This window comes from Bactrocera oleae, chromosome 4 (genome assembly GCF_042242935.1).
Source record: "Bactrocera oleae isolate idBacOlea1 chromosome 4, idBacOlea1, whole genome shotgun sequence".
NCBI lineage: Eukaryota > Metazoa > Arthropoda > Insecta > Diptera > Tephritidae > Bactrocera > Bactrocera oleae.
The window spans coordinates 40,952,892-40,970,630 of record NC_091538.1 but is presented as its reverse complement, the minus strand read 5'-3'; the positions used below and the strand labels follow the sequence as shown (position 1 = coordinate 40,970,630).

The following is a 17,739-nucleotide window of genomic DNA, read 5'->3' as shown; positions in this document are numbered from 1 at the left end:
TCAGGAAAAAGAAGGTGGCAATCAAATTCAGTGCGAAGTCAAGAGGTTTTTTGTTTAGTTTGATTGTATGATTTAATCTTTTTTCTTAAACGAATGGAACCACTAACTGAAAATTTTCACTACAAAATATATAAACTGAATTCACTCATTTGCGAGTTTCCTCTTCTTATAATGTAATATTCGTAATAACTGTAATGCTTTATAAACATAAATATATCTGAGTTTGATTGCCTTCTGTTTCGTTGCATCATTCACAACTTTTTATTAATTCCCATATTATTCTCAACAGACACTTACTCCATTAATGAGAATACATTGGTGTTGGATTGTCGTGTACGCGGTAAACCTCGCCCTGATATCCAATGGATGAAGGGTTCGGATATGCTTAACGAAGACGACCGTTATAACATTATTAACTCTGCTGATGGCTATACTAAACTGACAATTAATAATCCAACGGAAAAGGATTCCGGTCTTTATGCCTGCGTAGCACGCAACGAGGCTGCGGAAAATAAAATTACCCACCAAGTCGATTTTGTGGGACGTGAACGGTTCGCACTTGAAAAGACACATGGTTACTTCCACCGTGATCCTAATAAGCCACACTTTGTGGTGCCGTTGAGCAACCAAACAGTGAGTCCCGGAGGAACGGTTGCTATTTCTGCAGAATTCATGAAATCGTCTACCCCTTTGGAAGTACAATGGTTACGCAATCGTCAAACTGTCGCTGGCCAACCAGGCATAAAAACCTTCATGGAAGGTGGTGTCTACACATTGGCCATACCGAATGCACAACCCGAAGTGGAGGGCACTTACACATGCCGCGCTTCGAATGCTTTCGGGCGCATTGAATCACACGTAAGTGTCGATATTGCTGCCGGTGCACCGAAAAATGAACGGCCACCGCTCTTCTTATCGCGACCAGAGTCCGAAATGAAGATATTAGTGGGCGATCCATTCTCCATTTCGTTCCGTATTGCGGGCGAACCGAAACCTAAATGTGAGTGTCTGAAGCCGAATAATTTGTAATTGCATTGGTCTTATTATTTATCTTGTGTGTTTTCAGTGACCTTCTTGAAGGGTACCAAGGATATTACCAAATCCGATAGAGTCAGTAAGGAAGTATCGGATGATTACACCAGGTTCACAGTGCAAAGCTCACAAATCGCAGACTCTGGTACTTACTTTGTCGTTGCGCGTAATAACTTCGGCACAGATCGTGTATATGTGACCGTTGCGGTAAGTCACAAAATGTTAAAAGCCTTCTTACAAGCGAATGCTTTTTTATTACTGATAAACTAATCTCCATAAAATCCCACGAAGAGCAAGAGCAAACTAAATATTACATTTATGCACATCTCCATATTTATCAACTCTCTCTTGGACCGGAAGAAGTAGTGGAAAAAATGCTAGGAATACATTGTTCGTCATTAGCTATGCCTTGCTCTTCTAATAAAATAAGTTGTTTCAAGCACTAACTGCTACCCGCTTTCTTAACTTTTTTATTGTAGGTTAAAGCTCCAAAACGGAAAGAAAGTAGCACTTAAATGGCGCGCCACGTCCTCTAAAAAAAGCAAATAAGCTTTGCTTGAGTACTAAATCTTCTAAATATGGAGATGCTATATTTGTTTTAGATTTTTTTGTTGCGTATTTCGTGCTGTTTATTTATTTTTTGCAATTTTCCCAAATTTTTTTCTGTTAGTGATTGTTTTGATTTCCCTATCTTTTTTTATGTCCGTGTGTGTGTACACCATTTCAAAAACATAGGTAATGCCACGTGCACGCTCCGAAACGCCAACATCAGTACGCTGGGGGCAGCGACTCGAAAGTTTCCCTGACATTTCATATTTCAGAGGTGAGTTTCCAAAGTTTATTTTATAAATTATGTAACTGTATTCCCCGTGGTAGTGATCGTGTCCTGGCAAATCATTTCGTTCGTCTACACCATAATTGTCGATATTTTAAGCCATTGTTTTTGTTGCGCCATCTGTGGTGTTCGAATTTAATGTTTTCGAGTTTTATACTTTCTCTTAACTTTTTCTTCAATTTTGGCGTTTTGCAGATTTTCGAAAAGCGCTGTATGGATTTGAATTTGTTTCCAACGGTTTAAAGTTCAAACTTTTTGAAAATTTCTAGTTTCACAACTGTGTATTAAAATTTCTTTGGTATTCCTAGTCGATAAATTGATCTTCTATTTCTTACAATTAGTTTATCACGATTGTATTAGAATATTTATATGCGTTTCCTGTTCAATGTGATCAATTTATTTTAAATGGTTTACATCATATCCAGCTTATACATTTAGATACAAAAACAATTATAAATAATAAAAAAAAAAAAGTTTCTCCGGGGAGTTGCATGGTGTTTTATTGAGTTCGAACAGATTTTTTAGGTTTCGAGGTGATGTCAATTTTACGCCGCCTGGTTGATAGGTCATCACTACCGTCTCATTTTTCAGATAACATGACATTTAAGCATTTATCAAATTTATATATTTCAACTCGGCGCAGATCCTCCAGCCGCGATCTCAACGGAACCTTTGGTAGTCGATTCTGGACCGTCACACATCTCCCTCTCATGGGGTAAGCCAGTTCGAGACAATTCTGCGCCCGTTATTGCCTATCGCATTGATGCTTGGGTCGTTGGCCCAGAAGGTGGTGCTATGTGGAAAGAGTTGGGTCTGACACCTATAAATTCGTTTGATGCCTTCAATTTGAAGCCTAATGTTGAATATCACTTCCGCGTCACCCCGAAAAATCGTTACGGTTGGGGTCCTTCGGTGCAAACAAGTAGTCCCCTTCAGGTGGGAGGCGCTGAATGCTTGCCCGAGTTCGTTAAAATACTACCTGGTCAGTTAAAGGCCTTACTGGGCACGCAACTTGTATTGGAATGCACGGTACGTGGTGCGCCACGTCCACAAATTGATTGGTATAAGGATGGCATGCATATTAGTCCACTAACCGAGCGTATCAGAATTCGTCAGATTGGATCAACTTGCACGCTGATCATTGCACCAGTTTCTGAGTTGGATGCAGGTCGGTATACTTGCGAAGCAACTAACTCCAAGGGTAGAGTATCGACTTTTGCACGCTTACAAGTTGTCACCGATCCTCGACTATACGAAGCCGATACGAAACTAAAGCAAATCGTTTACTCCGCCGATGGTGCTCATGCTGGTGACACCTTACCAATATTCACAATGCGCCTGCGAGATCGACGGGTGCAAATGACCTACCCTGTGCGTTTGACTTGCCAGGTACTGGGTCATCCCATAACAGAAATTATGTGGTACAAAGACGACCAGCGAATCGTAGAGAATCGTCGTTGCCTTATCACGAACGATGGTCAGTTTCATACACTTGAATTGGCTAGCACCGTACTAGATGATAGTGGAATTTATACTTGCTCCGCTAAAAATGAACTTGGTTCGGTATCATGCCACTGTTCACTTGTCGTCGATAAAGGTATACGAGCTTACATATCGCCCGAGTTCTATATGCCGCTGGACCCATTGTATATATACCAAGAGGGGCAAGATATACGGCTTACCGCTAAAGTAGAAGCCTATCCCGCCGTGGGAGTTTCATGGCATCGCAATGGCGTACGCTTGCGTCCCAGCAGACGCATAGGTGCATCTCTAGATTATAACGGTTTTGTTGAATTAATAATTGCAGACGCGACCATACACGACGCCGGTATTTATGTTTGCGTCGCTTCAAATGCTGTCGGCAAGGTAGAAAGTAACTGCCGCGTGGTCATAGAAGAGCTCGATGAAGAACAACAGCAGCAAAGACAACGCGGTAATAGCCAGATACCGTCTATTGTAAAAAGTGATTCACCGTAAGTTACACAATATATATAAAATATTCTTTTTAAAATTTCTGAAATTTTAGGTACTCCAAGGAACCCATGTTTATCGTCAAACCACGTTCTAGTGAGGCATATGAAGGTGACACAGTAATAATATTCTGTGAGGTTGTCGGCGATCCAAAGCCTGAAGTTGTATGGCTGCGTGATTTCTTGAATGTAAGTTGAATTTCATTTAATTAGAGGAAAGGAAATTAGAAAATTTTTATATTAGGTATATGGTTGCTAAGGGAAGTACTGTCCCGATTCAACCCATTTTAGACAAACAGACATATCCGAGTTTCTATAATACAACTCAGACTTTAACAGATATGTTCGGTAGAAAGTTGGCAATAAGCACTCGGGTCCCCATATTCGGTATCTGGGGACTACACAATTTTTGTCCCGAGTTATAGGCTTTCACCCAAAGATGGGCACTGGCACGCCCATTGTCCAATTTTGATACCGATTCCTATAAAGCTTTTTTTATCATCTGACGTTTATATTTATTGAGTTATCACACTTTTAGTAGTTTTCCCGTCTGCAATACCAACTTTCTTATGGTACCAAGAAACATGCGTACCAAGTTGCAGTAAGATATCTCCATTTTTTCTCAGTTTACGCATATCTATCTCGATTAGTTTTAGGTGATACAAATAACCCTTAGGTGAACAAACCTATTTACAGTAATACCCCGCTTAACGCTGTTTCGGTTTAGCGCTTTTTTTATTTTAACCTGAGGGCTTATTACTTGAGGTGAACATTGTAGAAGATGTTTAAAAAAATAGACGGAGAAAAGGAACAATCAATAAGAGAAGTTTGAACAAACTATTGTACAATGTCATGAATACTGTAGAAAACATAAACCAGCTAGCCTTTCTAATGATGAGCTCAAATAATTAGCTAAGCAGGAAGAAAACAAAATATTGGCAGTAGTGATTTCGAAGAAGAGCAAAAGGAACTTTCGATGGCGTTTTTAAAAAGGAGTTTGACCACTATAACTGAAATAAAGGACCACTTTATTGAAAATTATCAAAATTTTGACAGGAGTACACTTATCTATTTCTAATAAAACAAAAAAAGGAAACGCAACCATGTTTAGATGTCTTCTTGAAAATAAGGCATAAATTTTGAAACACAAAATAGACTGAATGATTTGACTGATTTAGAATTTTATTTGTTTTAATAAGTATATTCGTTTATATTGCTTTAATTTGTGTAAGAAATAATTGTTTGGTTACATTTTTTTTTTAAACATAAATATTAAATTTAATACCTAACCAATTGTCTATCCATCTTCCCCTAACCACATTATTTAGATATTAAGATAGCCTCGTTTAGCGCTGTTTCGACTTACGCTCTACTTTGATGGAACGTATCCTACGCGTTAGGCAGAGTCTTACTGTACTCTGACCGCTATCAATTCTTAGTAGTATGTGAGATGCCCCTAACTACCAGTCAAAAGGCATTAAATAATTGAAAAATTCTTTTGCTTCGTATTGCTTTATGGAATGCTTCGTAGAAATGTATGGTCATGAAACAAATAACAGCTTTTTTGCCTGTTTCCTCTCTTCGAAAACGTACTACTGCAAAGTATCCATTCAGTATGACTACATTATTTATGTATGTATACATATATCGTCGGTATGCAACATCACACAACATTGCAAAAAGATGCATTGTATAATTTGACGTTACATAATACTTTTATTGCAAAATTTACTTTCGCAATAAGCTGTTTTGTTTTTGCGAGCATATAACGATAAAATATGTTAAAACTAAAACCAAATAGTTTCTCTCGCTCCATCAAAAGTACAAGCACAACACCATTAAAGTATATAAGAAATTATATTATATTCTTGCCTTCATAAGTAAATTATTTGCCATAATATTTGAATTTAATGAGATGACAGAATCGAAAATATTCGTAGCTCACGACCTGAAGCGGCGATGTATTATATATTATATAATTACTATAACTAGTATCTACCTTTAAGGTTAAGATGTCTATGGGTCATTAATAAATCTGATCAGTTCAAATGAGACACCCTTTAGAATGATTTAGTGCGTGTTGTCGAAATAGTAAATATAGTACAAAACCGTTTACGCAATACAAAACAACAGCTGATTGATCTTCGTAGCCCCCTTGCCTTTGTGTTACCAAACGTTTTGCAACAAAAGCGTCGGCAGCGCAATGAATCACTTTAGCAGTCATTAAAATGGCAGAATCTCGTTAGAGTCGCATTCGTGACGTTAATGGGCGCATTGTCAATACAATACACGCCAAAAGCACGAATCAAACGAAGTGCGACAGGTGAGCGCGGTTTGCTATAAGCTTCCAAATTCGATTTAGTTCAGCACTTGAGTGCTACGAAAGCAAATGTGGGTTGAACGTGCGCGCTCCTACTAGTCTAAAAACTTAACATATATGCTTGTGCATGGGTGTGTGTATGTGACTAAGAATATACATGTTTTCATAAAAACATTTAATAAATGTGACAAGCTGAAATTGTGAAAAAAAGAAACACAATGTAACGGTAAAACGCCCCTACGCCAAGATTCAGTGAACTGCATCCAACAGCCTCCGTTTGTCAGTTCCAATTGCAGCAATAAATTAATTTCGTGTTCTGCTTGTGCGTGCGTGCGTGTGTATACGTCCGTGTTGCTGTTTGGGTGGTGGAGCGTTTCTACGTCACATAGTGCGCCCGCAAATGGTTCAACTGCTGGCTGCACGTGTGTGGCCTAGAATAAGAAAGCAAAAATTATTTTTGCGGAAAAAAGTTCTTGAAAACAATTTTTTAGATTCGAAGTACTTCATAGAAGGCGTTCGGACTGCCTGTGATCGGTTCGACGCGAATATTGCGTGGTTCTGCACTGGCATTACTGTTGAAACTTTCACGCCGTTAAGACGTGCGTAAACTGCAACAGTCGGAGACAAGAAACTCAATGATTATACAGTTTTACAGTTGCTTTGCGTGTGTAAGAGATTTGTGTGTGTTTGATTGTTATCCTTTTTAAATATTCAATCTGTGCGCGTAAGCAAATGCAAAGTGTTTAAAACAGTGAACAAATTTGATTTGTGAAAGCTGATTCGTGATCTTGGAATTTCATTAAATTTAGCGGTATTCAGTGCAGGTAATTACTATTTCTAGATGGATATAAGTAAATAGATAGTCATATCATGTACCTGTTTATATGTATATCTATTGCGGAGAAGAAGAGGACCACAATAAGACTCTCTCATTTATGTCGTTCTCTTGCTAGCCTCAGGATTTGACACCAACTTTTTTGGACCTTAGATATTTCGATCTCTAAATTCCTTCTCCCAGTTAGAGGGGACTGGCCTGTATTCCGACTGCCTTGTGTATTCCAGTCAATAGTGTTCCGGGTGTTTGTTGTTGGATCTCGTCTCAGAACATGTCCGAGACAGCCCATTTTCTTTTGAGAATTTCGTCCAGTGACGGGTCAGAAAATACGGCAAATATTGTAGAATTATCGGTTTGTGAAAACTTGCAACTGATGATCCTATAGGATTAAAGGTGGCTTTGTGGGTTCGATCGATTTTATTAAAAGCGTTGCATGGCACGAATAAGTCGCAGATATTGGATTTGGTATGATCTGCCCAGGGTCAACCACTATTACAAAACAACTTTTTTGACGTTTTTCGGAAACCCCGGTCGTGGCCAACGTCTAGCCCCTAATTAAATGGTGAAAGCACGAGCTGAGCTGATACATATAATTGTAAGAATGGATGCAAGATAGGCTGAAAATTTTCTGATGAAATTTGAGTGTCATCGACTTGGCTTTAGGAAAATACCGAGTATAGAGACCTTCCAACCCCACGGTTGGTTTACTAGCATTTTTGTAATTTATTTCCATACCTTTAAGGTTCGACGATTGCGGATCGATCCTGAGAATACGGTGAATGGATTAGCAAGTAAAGTCCAATTCATTCAATTTACCATAATTTTCAGTGATTTGTGATACGGGGGATCTGTCGATGTTTGAGTTCCCGTGGTAGCTAGTTTGGACAGCGCTTATGCATATTAATTTTATCATGAACAATGTGTCCGAGACGTTCGTTACATGTTCAGTCTGTTATAAATATTAAACTATAATATATTTTTTAATAAAATTAATTTTGTTGAACAGTGCATATACTAAATGAGCGATGTACAAAATTTTATTAAAATTTGTCACTTTTTACTTTCATACAAACCTCTAAACGATTCGGCCATTGATCAATAGCAGCAGGCACAGTTTCTATTGGTATTGACACTGCTCGAAGCAAATATTTTTTAAGACTCTCAAAATTTCTGTTGTGTTCTCTGACCACAAGCTGGAGTCCAATCGATTCAAATCTATGAAACCAGGAATATTGCTTTTAAGCCACTGCTGTCTGGTGTTTGCCTATGTGCTGTAGCAGAATCTTGCTGGAAGATTCAATGCTCTCCATCGAAGAGGATTGCTTAACTACTTTACCACACCTAACGCCTCTACAGGAGACTCCCCAACAAACCTTTACAGCAGTTGGATGGTGACCACGTTTAACCTTTAAAATAACATTTTTTTCACCTTTGGAAGTTTTTGCGTAGATTTTGTCGTTATGCTTTTAAAAAACTTCTTCAGTAGCGAAAAATGGTTCATCTGTGAAAAGGTTACTTTCATGGTCGTTGTTCGCCAGCCACTGAAGAATCCGCTTGCATCTGTTAAGACTAATTTACTTCAAGCGCGTTGACAGAAGATACCAGTTGCTGGACGGTAGGCTTTTATGTGGAGATCATCTCGAATAAGTCTTGACAATGATCTGGTCGATATATCCATTTTCCTTGACATAATATTATGCTTTCTAAAGGGATTTCTGCGAATGCGATCAAATCAGTTTTTATGGCTGAATTGGTTCGAACCATGCGAGTACGACCCCTTCTATTTCTGTCATCAACGAAATATTAAGTTTTTGAAAAGCTCATAAATTTTACTTGCGGTTTTTCTGCACTTATGTAAAAAAGTACAATTTCCTGTAGCTTCTCACTCCATTGTTAATAAGCGAATGCAAACACTGAACTGTTTATTATATTGTACAAGTATATAAGTAGACACTGCATAAAAATTATAATAAAAAATATATGTTTGTACTTTTTCCTGCGAATTTGTCTTCGCTATATACATATAAGCACTATAAACTTTGTAACAAAATGTATGGCAAGACTAAGTATATTTATCCCTATTGACTTCAATTCAGCGTCATCCAACACTATTTTGGGAATTTTTAGATGTTTATCGTTGGTAACTGCTTCGTTTGGACGCTGACTGCGTTCATTATTCAGAATTTTTTCACCAAAAATAGTGTTGCATTAGATAAATTGTTTTTCTAACGTTTTCTTCTGGTTCGATGCATTGCAATAGGTCCAATTTTGGAGATTATGGTTAGCAGATTACTTGCCAAAAGTGAATAGGAAGATCGAGCGTTTTTTAAGTTAATCAACCTTCAGCAGTCAGCCCTTATCATTAAATCAAATTCAATTTTATTGTGATATTTTTTCTAAGAAGGAATCTGATATGGCAACTAATTGGCTTGACTGATTTTACTTTACTAACAAGCTGTAGATATAACACTTTTCTACAAAATACCCCAAGGCATATGTTTTCTTATTTATTTTCAATAATAAAGCTCATAAATCACTTATTATACTAAACAGTTCTCATTTAAGTTGATATACACATATTTACATATATAGTACATATATATATACATACGCATTTATGTATACCGATAAATAGGAGTGTATATGTTTATACCCTGAAAAGGGTATATTAAGTATGTCATTAAGTTTGTAAAACCCAGAAGGAAGCGTAAGAGACTATAAAATATATGTATATGTATATAAGTAAATGATAAGATCTGGAATCTTTTGTAATTTTGAAGGGTATTATAGCTTCGGTGCAAACGAAATTAACGTTTTTTCTTGGGTTTATGTACAGATGTGTGTACATAAGTGTGTGTAAAAGAATCGTATAAAAGGATCTAATAAAAAAATAATTATTATATGATTTTTTCACTCTACTATAAACATAAACATAGATGTATTCATACTTACTTACACATGCGCATATCTATTGTATGTATTTCTAAAATTAACAATACATAAACTATTCGCCATATAAGTGAAGTTCAATAAAAACGAGTTGTCTGTCTACAAAAGCTCAAAAACATTTTGTTCCTGTGGCAAAGTTTTTATTAATTGCTTGCAACTGTGCCTCACAGCAATCTTGAAGCCACACGAAAATACTGCATCATACATACAAGTACATATGTATAAAAATTGCTAAAATCGCATTAGTTACTATGCATGTGTATATAACATACCATTCCTACATATACATACATATGTATATTCAAATAAAAAAATCGAGAGCTGAAATAAATATGTACCGAGCTGGCCCCAGTGTCAGTCCAGCCGTAATTTTTACTGATTTGGCGTGGCGCGCATGCCCCCTGCATGTTTTACTCACTTATGTACACAGTAGCAGTCGTATCTACTTCTATGTATGTTTATTTATATTTGTCTAATAATTATTGCTGTTATTCGGAGTGCGCATGCGCCACTGTTCTCATTTATCACATTTTATTCGTTTTGTTTTTGTTTAAACCTTAAAATCTCATATCATATTACCGTAATTGTTGTCGCCATTCAGTTCCGCGCTCCAGTCGTCACTATTGTCACCGCCTTCGTTGCATGTACATATGTAGTATATTATATTATGTAAGTTGCTACGTATTTACATACATACATTCCGTGCTGTTTGCGTTGGATGCACACCGGAGATATGTTCGCCATTTGGTGTTGTAAAGATTAATTTTTTGAAGTTTTTTAAGATTCTAAACGAAACTTGTGATACAAACTTACAGCTATGGTCGAATAAATAGAGCACACGCTTTTAAATATACATACGAGTATACAATATAAGTAGACGCGATAAGCGGGTGAGAGAAAAGCACGAGCGAGAGGTGATCGAGGTGTGTAAAGACAGGAATGATGCATGAATGTGAGAGAAGGTGCTAGCAGCTGGGAAATATATTTTCGAACCAATCAAGGACTTCGTGTATTTTGGCACCAACTGTTATAATGCCTGAAGTTCCAGCTATGGATAATAAATACGAATCGCTGATATTACGGACTCAGTAGACAATTAGGGCACTGTACAATCTACAAGAATCCTTGCTTTTGTATGGCGCAGAAGCCTGAACGAGGTCAAAAAGTAATTGGCTGATACTTGAAGTGTTCGAAAGAAAAGTCTTTCGCAAGATTTTCGATTCTTTGTATGTTGGCGGCGACATCGTATCCGAATAAACGATGATCTGTAAATGACATGACTTATCATGACATTGACATTTGCTCTCTACAATTTTCTCATAGAATCCGTGCTTCTGTATGGCGCAGAAGCGTGGACGATGTCAAAAAGTAATGAGCTGCCACTTGGAGTGTTCGAGAGACAAGTCCTTCGCAAGAATACGAATAAGAATCCAACGGCAGCGCTGGCTAGGTCATATTGTGAGGACAGATGTTTCCGCTGTATTGAAAAAAGTATTCTATGCGAGCGCCAGTGTACCAACTAGATAGAAACTTGGTGTACGAAGCTGAAGAAGGCGCGGCGCCTATCAGATAATCCTAATGGGGATTAATACGTGAGGTCGAAACCCAAAAGGGTTGATAGGCTAATTCATTACGATACATATATGTTTGTATATATTATATATAACAATAATTAAATATTTTTGTTTGAAATACAGCTCTAAAGAAAATATAATTATATTATTTTTAAAGTCAGAAATGTCTCGAAATTTGTTTCGAGAAAAAACTGGAATCCAGGGCAGAAAAATCATGTACCACTTTATATAAGTTGTAGTTACATAAAAGTTTGTGGTTATTATTATTTCTCTAATGTGTATCTGTAACACCTACTTTCTACTATTCCATATTAGATGATTTTGCCACAAGTGAATATGTATTATAAAGTATAGTGGCCCATTGGAAAAATATTTTCAAACAGTTTGTGCGATATACATATGTACATATGTATAAAACTAATAAGGGGGCGAGGCCACATTCCCTTTCCTAAAAATTTTAACCACAGATTCATTTTGGGCATTATTTTTTCGCTTAACGACATTGTATTGGTTTTGCAATGGTGCGAAAAAGCCAAAGAACACGAGTATCAATATCTTGATTTTTACTAAAAGTATCAATTGGATGGATAGGCGGGCTCAGGCGAATGGATAGAGGGGGAAAAATATCAAATAGTCTCATCATCCCGATCAATTTGATATACATACATATGTATGTATATAGCTCTGTGGTTTAAGGTGTCACAAACAAAAATATTGCACTGCAAATTGAGATATAAACTATCCTATCTTTCGTGCAAAACTTTATTAAAATCGGTCTAGAAGTATATAGTATAAAGATTGTCTGTACAGATATTTATAAAATCAAATCCTTCAAAGTTATTCCTTCAAAATTAAATGTCAAAATTTTTTAAGAAAATCATGTGTTTTTAAATGGTATCTCATCCTCGAAAGACATTATCCAGACCTCTTTTCACTGAGATGATTTTGCGGCGGTCATGGTGGTGCCTAAAATAACATACAAGCTAACAATTGCAATCTCAAACACAAGAATATCCATATTGTTGTTTTGATTTCGAAGGGTAGAAAATGGTCAAATTTTCCATTTATTTTTTACTACGGACGTTATCAAAAACCTCAAGCATTTAAAAGTTTTCCAAATTTCAGGTCATATCTTCAATATTTCTCGTGCAATATTCCAGAAATGCCATATTTCTGAGAATTCTATTACAAGTAGATAGTTCAACACGTGTTTCTTTTTTTCGTATTGAAAGTTTTTTTTTTGAATCAAGTTTTGCATAATGAATTAAGAACTGTCAACTCGAGAACATTCTAAAAAATTACTTGGTAAAGTTTTCTACCGTTACAATAACAACCGTGCTATTCGAATTATTAGTCTCCCCAAATGCTGCTTGACACTCACTAAAAGTTATAGCAATTTCATTTACCATATTTGAAAATTCTCTGCACTCCGACTATCAAAATCTGTTTGAAAATTCTTGGAAACTGTTTTCAAATCTACCGTTTTCAAATCGAGAGATGATAATTTTATAGCGTATTAATTACCGGGAAAGAGTCAATGGGGGTTTTGAACTCCTGTCAATCATGATTTTAGATGCTATAGCTGTAATATTGTATTTCCATACTGTAATATCGACGTGCTCATGATAGTACATGATTGTTGAGAGTAAATACATTTTAACTAGATTAAAACGAAAAAGTAAATCGAACCTGCAAATGTGTATTATTTATATGCCTATAGCTGTAATACATGCTATTAAAATGTTATACTCTTACTGGGCGTCAGTGTGTGCTTTGCTGACCTTGAAGTGAATCTTATTGTATTGAAACTGTAGGTATTAGAGTGCAATTTATATGCACATGGAGCATATATTACTGGAAATTTTCTTTTTAGTACATTTTACAATAAAATAAGCAAATTTTTGATATTAGTTTTAGATGATAAAATATGTGAACTCTAAAAAAGTTCGTTTATGTTGTTCACGCTTGTATTTGTGCACGTATGTATATGTATGTATTTTTCTTTACAGCCGGAATATTATAAGGACGCACCGCACTTCCGACCTATAGGCGACGGTCCGGAATACCGCCTGGAAATACCTAGTGCCAAGCTGGACTTCACCGGCACTTACTCAGTCATAGCGAGCAATTGTCATGGTGAGGCCAAGGCTGTCATATCATTGCAAATTTTCGCTAAAGGTAAGTCGTGAGAAAAATCTTTACATTGCTTTCATTCAAAACGCACTCATAACATACATATGTATATGAATATGATTATGGCATACGCATCACAACACATTAAAAATGTAAAAATTAACCTTTTCAGCATTCTGCATTTTTAATTTGTAATTAAATCTTACTTGTTATAAAACGTAATTTATTTAAGCACAAAAACTTTGGGGTGATACGGATTTATGCAGTGATATTTCAAGTAATGCACATGGCGATAGAGCACAAAAAGTGATATTTACTTTCAACGGAAAAGCTTAAAATTCCAGTTGTTTGGCATTGAAAAAAATGTTTTATTATATTTAAAAGTTATAAAAGATTGCGCTCCAATGCATTTCATATAAACTAAACCCTTAAACACTACTTTATGGACCACCAAGATAGATTTTGTTGAGTCGAGGAAATACCACATCTTTCCAGAAATCCTCAGCAGCTCCGAGCAAGCTCGCAACAAATTCCATATCGGCTTGCACCCAAACATAATGCAAGGCACCATTAGTGTCAAACGTAGGACTTAGCACACAGTACAAAGCTTTAGTCACGTTTGCCATATACATTTGAATCTGTATCTGGGCCATGTATTTGGGTGCAATTGTTTCACGTCCCTCTAGATACTTTTCAAATTCATCATCAGTTTTTGGTGCTTTTATTTCCACGATGTGGTCGTCGGTAATTCCATCAGGCGATGCACAGATATATGGATAGCTTTCATTGAGCAACAAACCGCATTCAGTGTATGTCTTGTTTTCCAGTTTTTCAGTTTGTTTTAAAATAAAACGTTTATGTTGCTTCAGTTGTTGTCGCTCTTCGGCATTGAACTCGCGTTCTTTACAGAAAAGCAATTCTAAAATACTTTCATCTTCTAAGGAATCTTTTCTTGATGCGATGCGATGTATGAGAGAACAACGTAATCGCATATATTGAGTTTCCAGCCAAAGCCGTGTCTTATAACTTGTTTTCGAAACCTCTGAAAGTCGTTCGAAAAGTCCACGTTTAGCCTGCTCCTCCATGTGTTGACCGAAAGTACGACAACTTTTTACACCATTGTTTGATGCATCCAACATTGTATGATGTATAAATACCGGCTCGAACTCTTCTGATACCGATCTACAGTGGCGGTACAGAGCGGAATCTTTCAAGCCTAAATTTTCCATCTCATCAAGTACAGCCTCAAAGAAAGCTTGCCCTTCGCTTTCACTTACTGCAGCTGCTTCTAAATCGGCTTCAAGACGTAATTCATCACAGGCGAATATATCACGAATGCGCAGTGTCTCTCCACGTTCCTCCTCGATTAGTGCTTCTGTTTCTTTACCCCAAAAATCCAGTATTGCCGTAGCTTCGGTATCTGTACTCTTGCGATGCAACCAGAAAATAAAAGCTAGTATGTGTGGACATGATTCTGGAAATTAAATTGTGATTTCACATTATATGCTGGTGTTTGATAAAATATGAGAAAAAAACACACACCTTTCTTCGTGCAGATACCGCACTTTGTCTCGGAAATTTCGTCTTTTTTCTCATCTACTTTTAATGAAACGCGTACGTGCGCCTCTTGGCTTCCGCCACTTGCTGCCGGAAAGACAACGGCACGCACATCAAATATATCTCCAGCTTTCCTGACTTGTACATAGTCTATGAGCAAATCCACATCTGTGCTATTACTAAATACAATTTACAAACTATTATCACAGATTACAATTTTAATTTGTTAATAAACAAACCTGCCGGCAGATTGGTTCTTCACGCTACCACCGGTGGTGGCAATTCTTGTGACGAAGCCGAATATTGTTTCGCTGCGGACCGTTGGTATATTGTTAAAGTCTGCTTTGCGGAATCCTGGCTCCAATTCCATTTGCATCATAATCATTATTTTTTAAATTATTATCCACGCCGACGTTGACTCTAAATATTATGAAAATTTTGCGATAGAAATCGAAATGAAGCTATATTTAGACAAATGCTTATGAATGTACCAGATGTTGCGGAAACATTATTTGGTTGCCATTTGGTGTTGCCATCACGGTGAATTAATTTTTGGTGTTATATATATTTGCTAATTCTACTTTCGCAGATAACATATATTTATATATACGTAGACATGCATGTAACCAGAGAACGAGGTCATGATATACGTTCTCTGATGTAACATGCAAACACCTTTATTTTGATTTTATGAATTAAGAATGAATACGTAGCATTATATGTGAGATTGACCGGCAGGTGTCGCGTGTAACAGTTAGCAGCATTTGCGCGCCTGGATGTATGCAGTTTACTATGTAATATCCGGAAAAGTTAAAATATTTCTTTTCCTTTTTCTGTGTTTAATTAAAAATTTAATTGGCTTTTATTCTAATTTCGAAACGAAAATATTTAATCTTTAACTAATTTCAAAATATTTTTTCTTTGTACATATATGTATGTACACAAGTAGTGGCCAAGATGTACAAAAGACACTTTAGTTACAATTGATTATAACGAAAAAGAGTATATTGCTTGTAGTTATTATAAACCTTTTAAACGTCTCTTTTTCCAGATATTCTCAACAATTCGCCAATGGAGAAAGGGTCCATTCGACACGGGTGAGTGCGCTACGCAACATTATATAAAGGCTACAATTCAAACTTTATTGTCTATTATTCACAGGAACGTAGAAACCTTCCCGCGCTTCATCCGTCATCTGCGTGATTTACGTTGCTGCGACGGTGATGCCATCACTTTGGAATGTCATGTTGAGGCATTACCGGAGCCGGTAATCATATGGGAAAAGGATGGGCGTGTTCTACCTAGTGGCAAAGATTTCACAATGTCCTACGACGGCATCAAGGCCACGCTAAGCATACCACGCATTTATCCAGAGGATGAAGGCGAATACACCTGCGTCGCTAAGAATAATCTTGGCCGCGCACTGTCTTCGGCTTGTATTATTGTTGATGTGCCTGAGGAAAAGGAGAATATGTTAAATCGTCAGCTGTCCCGGCCCAGCGGTTTGCTCTCGGCCAACTCTACACCACGTTCAACGCCGCGTTCCACACCCAACCGTTGCTTTTCGCCTCGACGTCTTTCTTATCGTTCGTCGCAAATCGATTTGAGTGATGGTTGCATCGGCAGTTATCGACGCGCAATGTTGGACACTCGTAGTTTGGCTGCGCCGAAATTCCTAGCCATTCCCCACAGCCGTGTCGTTGAAGAGGGGGACAATGTGCGCTTCCAATGCGCAATTGCTGGTCATCCAACGCCGTGGTCAACATGGGATAAAGAAGGTATAATTGTTACGCCTACTGCCCGGATCGCTGTAAAGGAGGTGGATGATTTGCGTTTCCTAGAGATTGACGAAGTTACTTTCGATGATGCCGGTCTGTACCGTATCACCTTGGAGAATGATTATGGACGCATTGAAGCTACGGCGCGTTTGGATGTAATTAGCCGTTCGCGCTATTCACGCTCCCCTTCCGTACGTAATGTTCGTGCAAGTTCTTCAAAACGCAATGCACACCTACGTAGACGTATTATGGGACCATCGACGGCTATAGGCGGCCGCATGGCATTGGCTACTGGCTATCGCGGGTCTTCGGTGCCATCATGCAAATTTTATCATAACGCCACTGAGCTGAACGAAGATAATGAACGTGTGCACATTATGGTGAACGAACACGAAGCACTGCTTTGTATTGACAATGTGACGGAGAAAGACGAGGGACTCTACACATGTATCATTCAATGCGATAGTGAACCCTTGCTCACAAGCACTTGGGTGAAATTCGAAGGAGCAGAAAGTGATGCATTGGCGGCACGTCTAAGAGAACCGTGTATTTCTCGATCCCTGCCCACGAAAGTAGAAGCTCACGAACGCGAGACTGTTGACTTGCGTTTTGAATTGGATTGCCATGAACCATACACTTATACATGGACGCGTAACGGCGAAGTGTTGGTCGATGATGACGACTTTTAGTAAGTCCATAAAGCTCTAGAATCTTAGTGAATATTGCGGTATATACCATATTTTACAATTCCGTCTT

At 37.5% G+C, this 17,739-nt stretch overlaps 2 protein-coding genes across 6 annotated transcripts in view; one reads left to right on the top strand and one right to left on the bottom strand.

Annotated features, from left to right (window-relative positions):
• Strn-Mlck (Stretchin-Mlck) overlaps positions 1–17,739 on the top strand; it is a 100,517-nt gene that overhangs the window by 63,363 nt on the left and 19,415 nt on the right. For 2 of the 5 annotated variants that reach the window (XM_014231783.3, XM_014231782.3), the window contains exons 1-6: positions 1,546–1,855; positions 2,511–3,840; positions 3,894–4,026; positions 13,525–13,693; positions 16,257–16,302; positions 16,367–17,671. In XM_014231783.3, the coding sequence (XP_014087258.3) occupies positions 1,771–1,855; positions 2,511–3,840; positions 3,894–4,026; positions 13,525–13,693; positions 16,257–16,302; positions 16,367–17,671 (3,068 nt within the window). In that variant the 5' untranslated portion in view covers positions 1,546–1,770. Of the gene's footprint in view, positions 1–289; positions 1,001–1,066; positions 1,240–1,511; positions 1,856–2,062; positions 2,354–2,510; positions 3,841–3,893; positions 4,027–6,615; positions 6,982–13,524; positions 13,694–16,256; positions 16,303–16,366; positions 17,672–17,739 lie in introns of those variants that run through there. The other 3 variants (XM_070107724.1, XR_011395857.1, XM_036362542.2) reach the window with 3 other exon arrangements.
• On the bottom strand, positions 13,987–15,711 carry LOC106615532 (uncharacterized). Its single transcript, XM_014231787.3, has 3 exons — positions 15,445–15,711; positions 15,191–15,384; positions 13,987–15,122 (listed from the first exon to the last, which is right to left on the bottom strand). The coding sequence occupies exons 1-3, from the start codon at positions 15,588–15,590 to the stop codon at positions 14,089–14,091; spliced, it is 1,374 nt and encodes a 457-aa protein (XP_014087262.1). The 5' UTR covers positions 15,591–15,711; the 3' UTR covers positions 13,987–14,088.

Bases quoted from the DNA above. Each gene is read 5' to 3' on its own strand.
- LOC106615532 (XM_014231787.3), bottom strand. From the start codon at position 15,590: ATGATTATGATGCAAATGGAATTGGAGCCAGGATTCCGCAAAGCAGAC. The intron at 15,385-15,444 runs GTTTGTTTATTA...AATTGTATTTAG, and splicing joins AAGAACCAATCTGCCGGCAG to TAATAGCACAGATGTGGATT. The intron at 15,123-15,190 runs GTGTGTGTTTTT...TTTAATTTCCAG, and splicing joins CGGTATCTGCACGAAGAAAG to AATCATGTCCACACATACTA.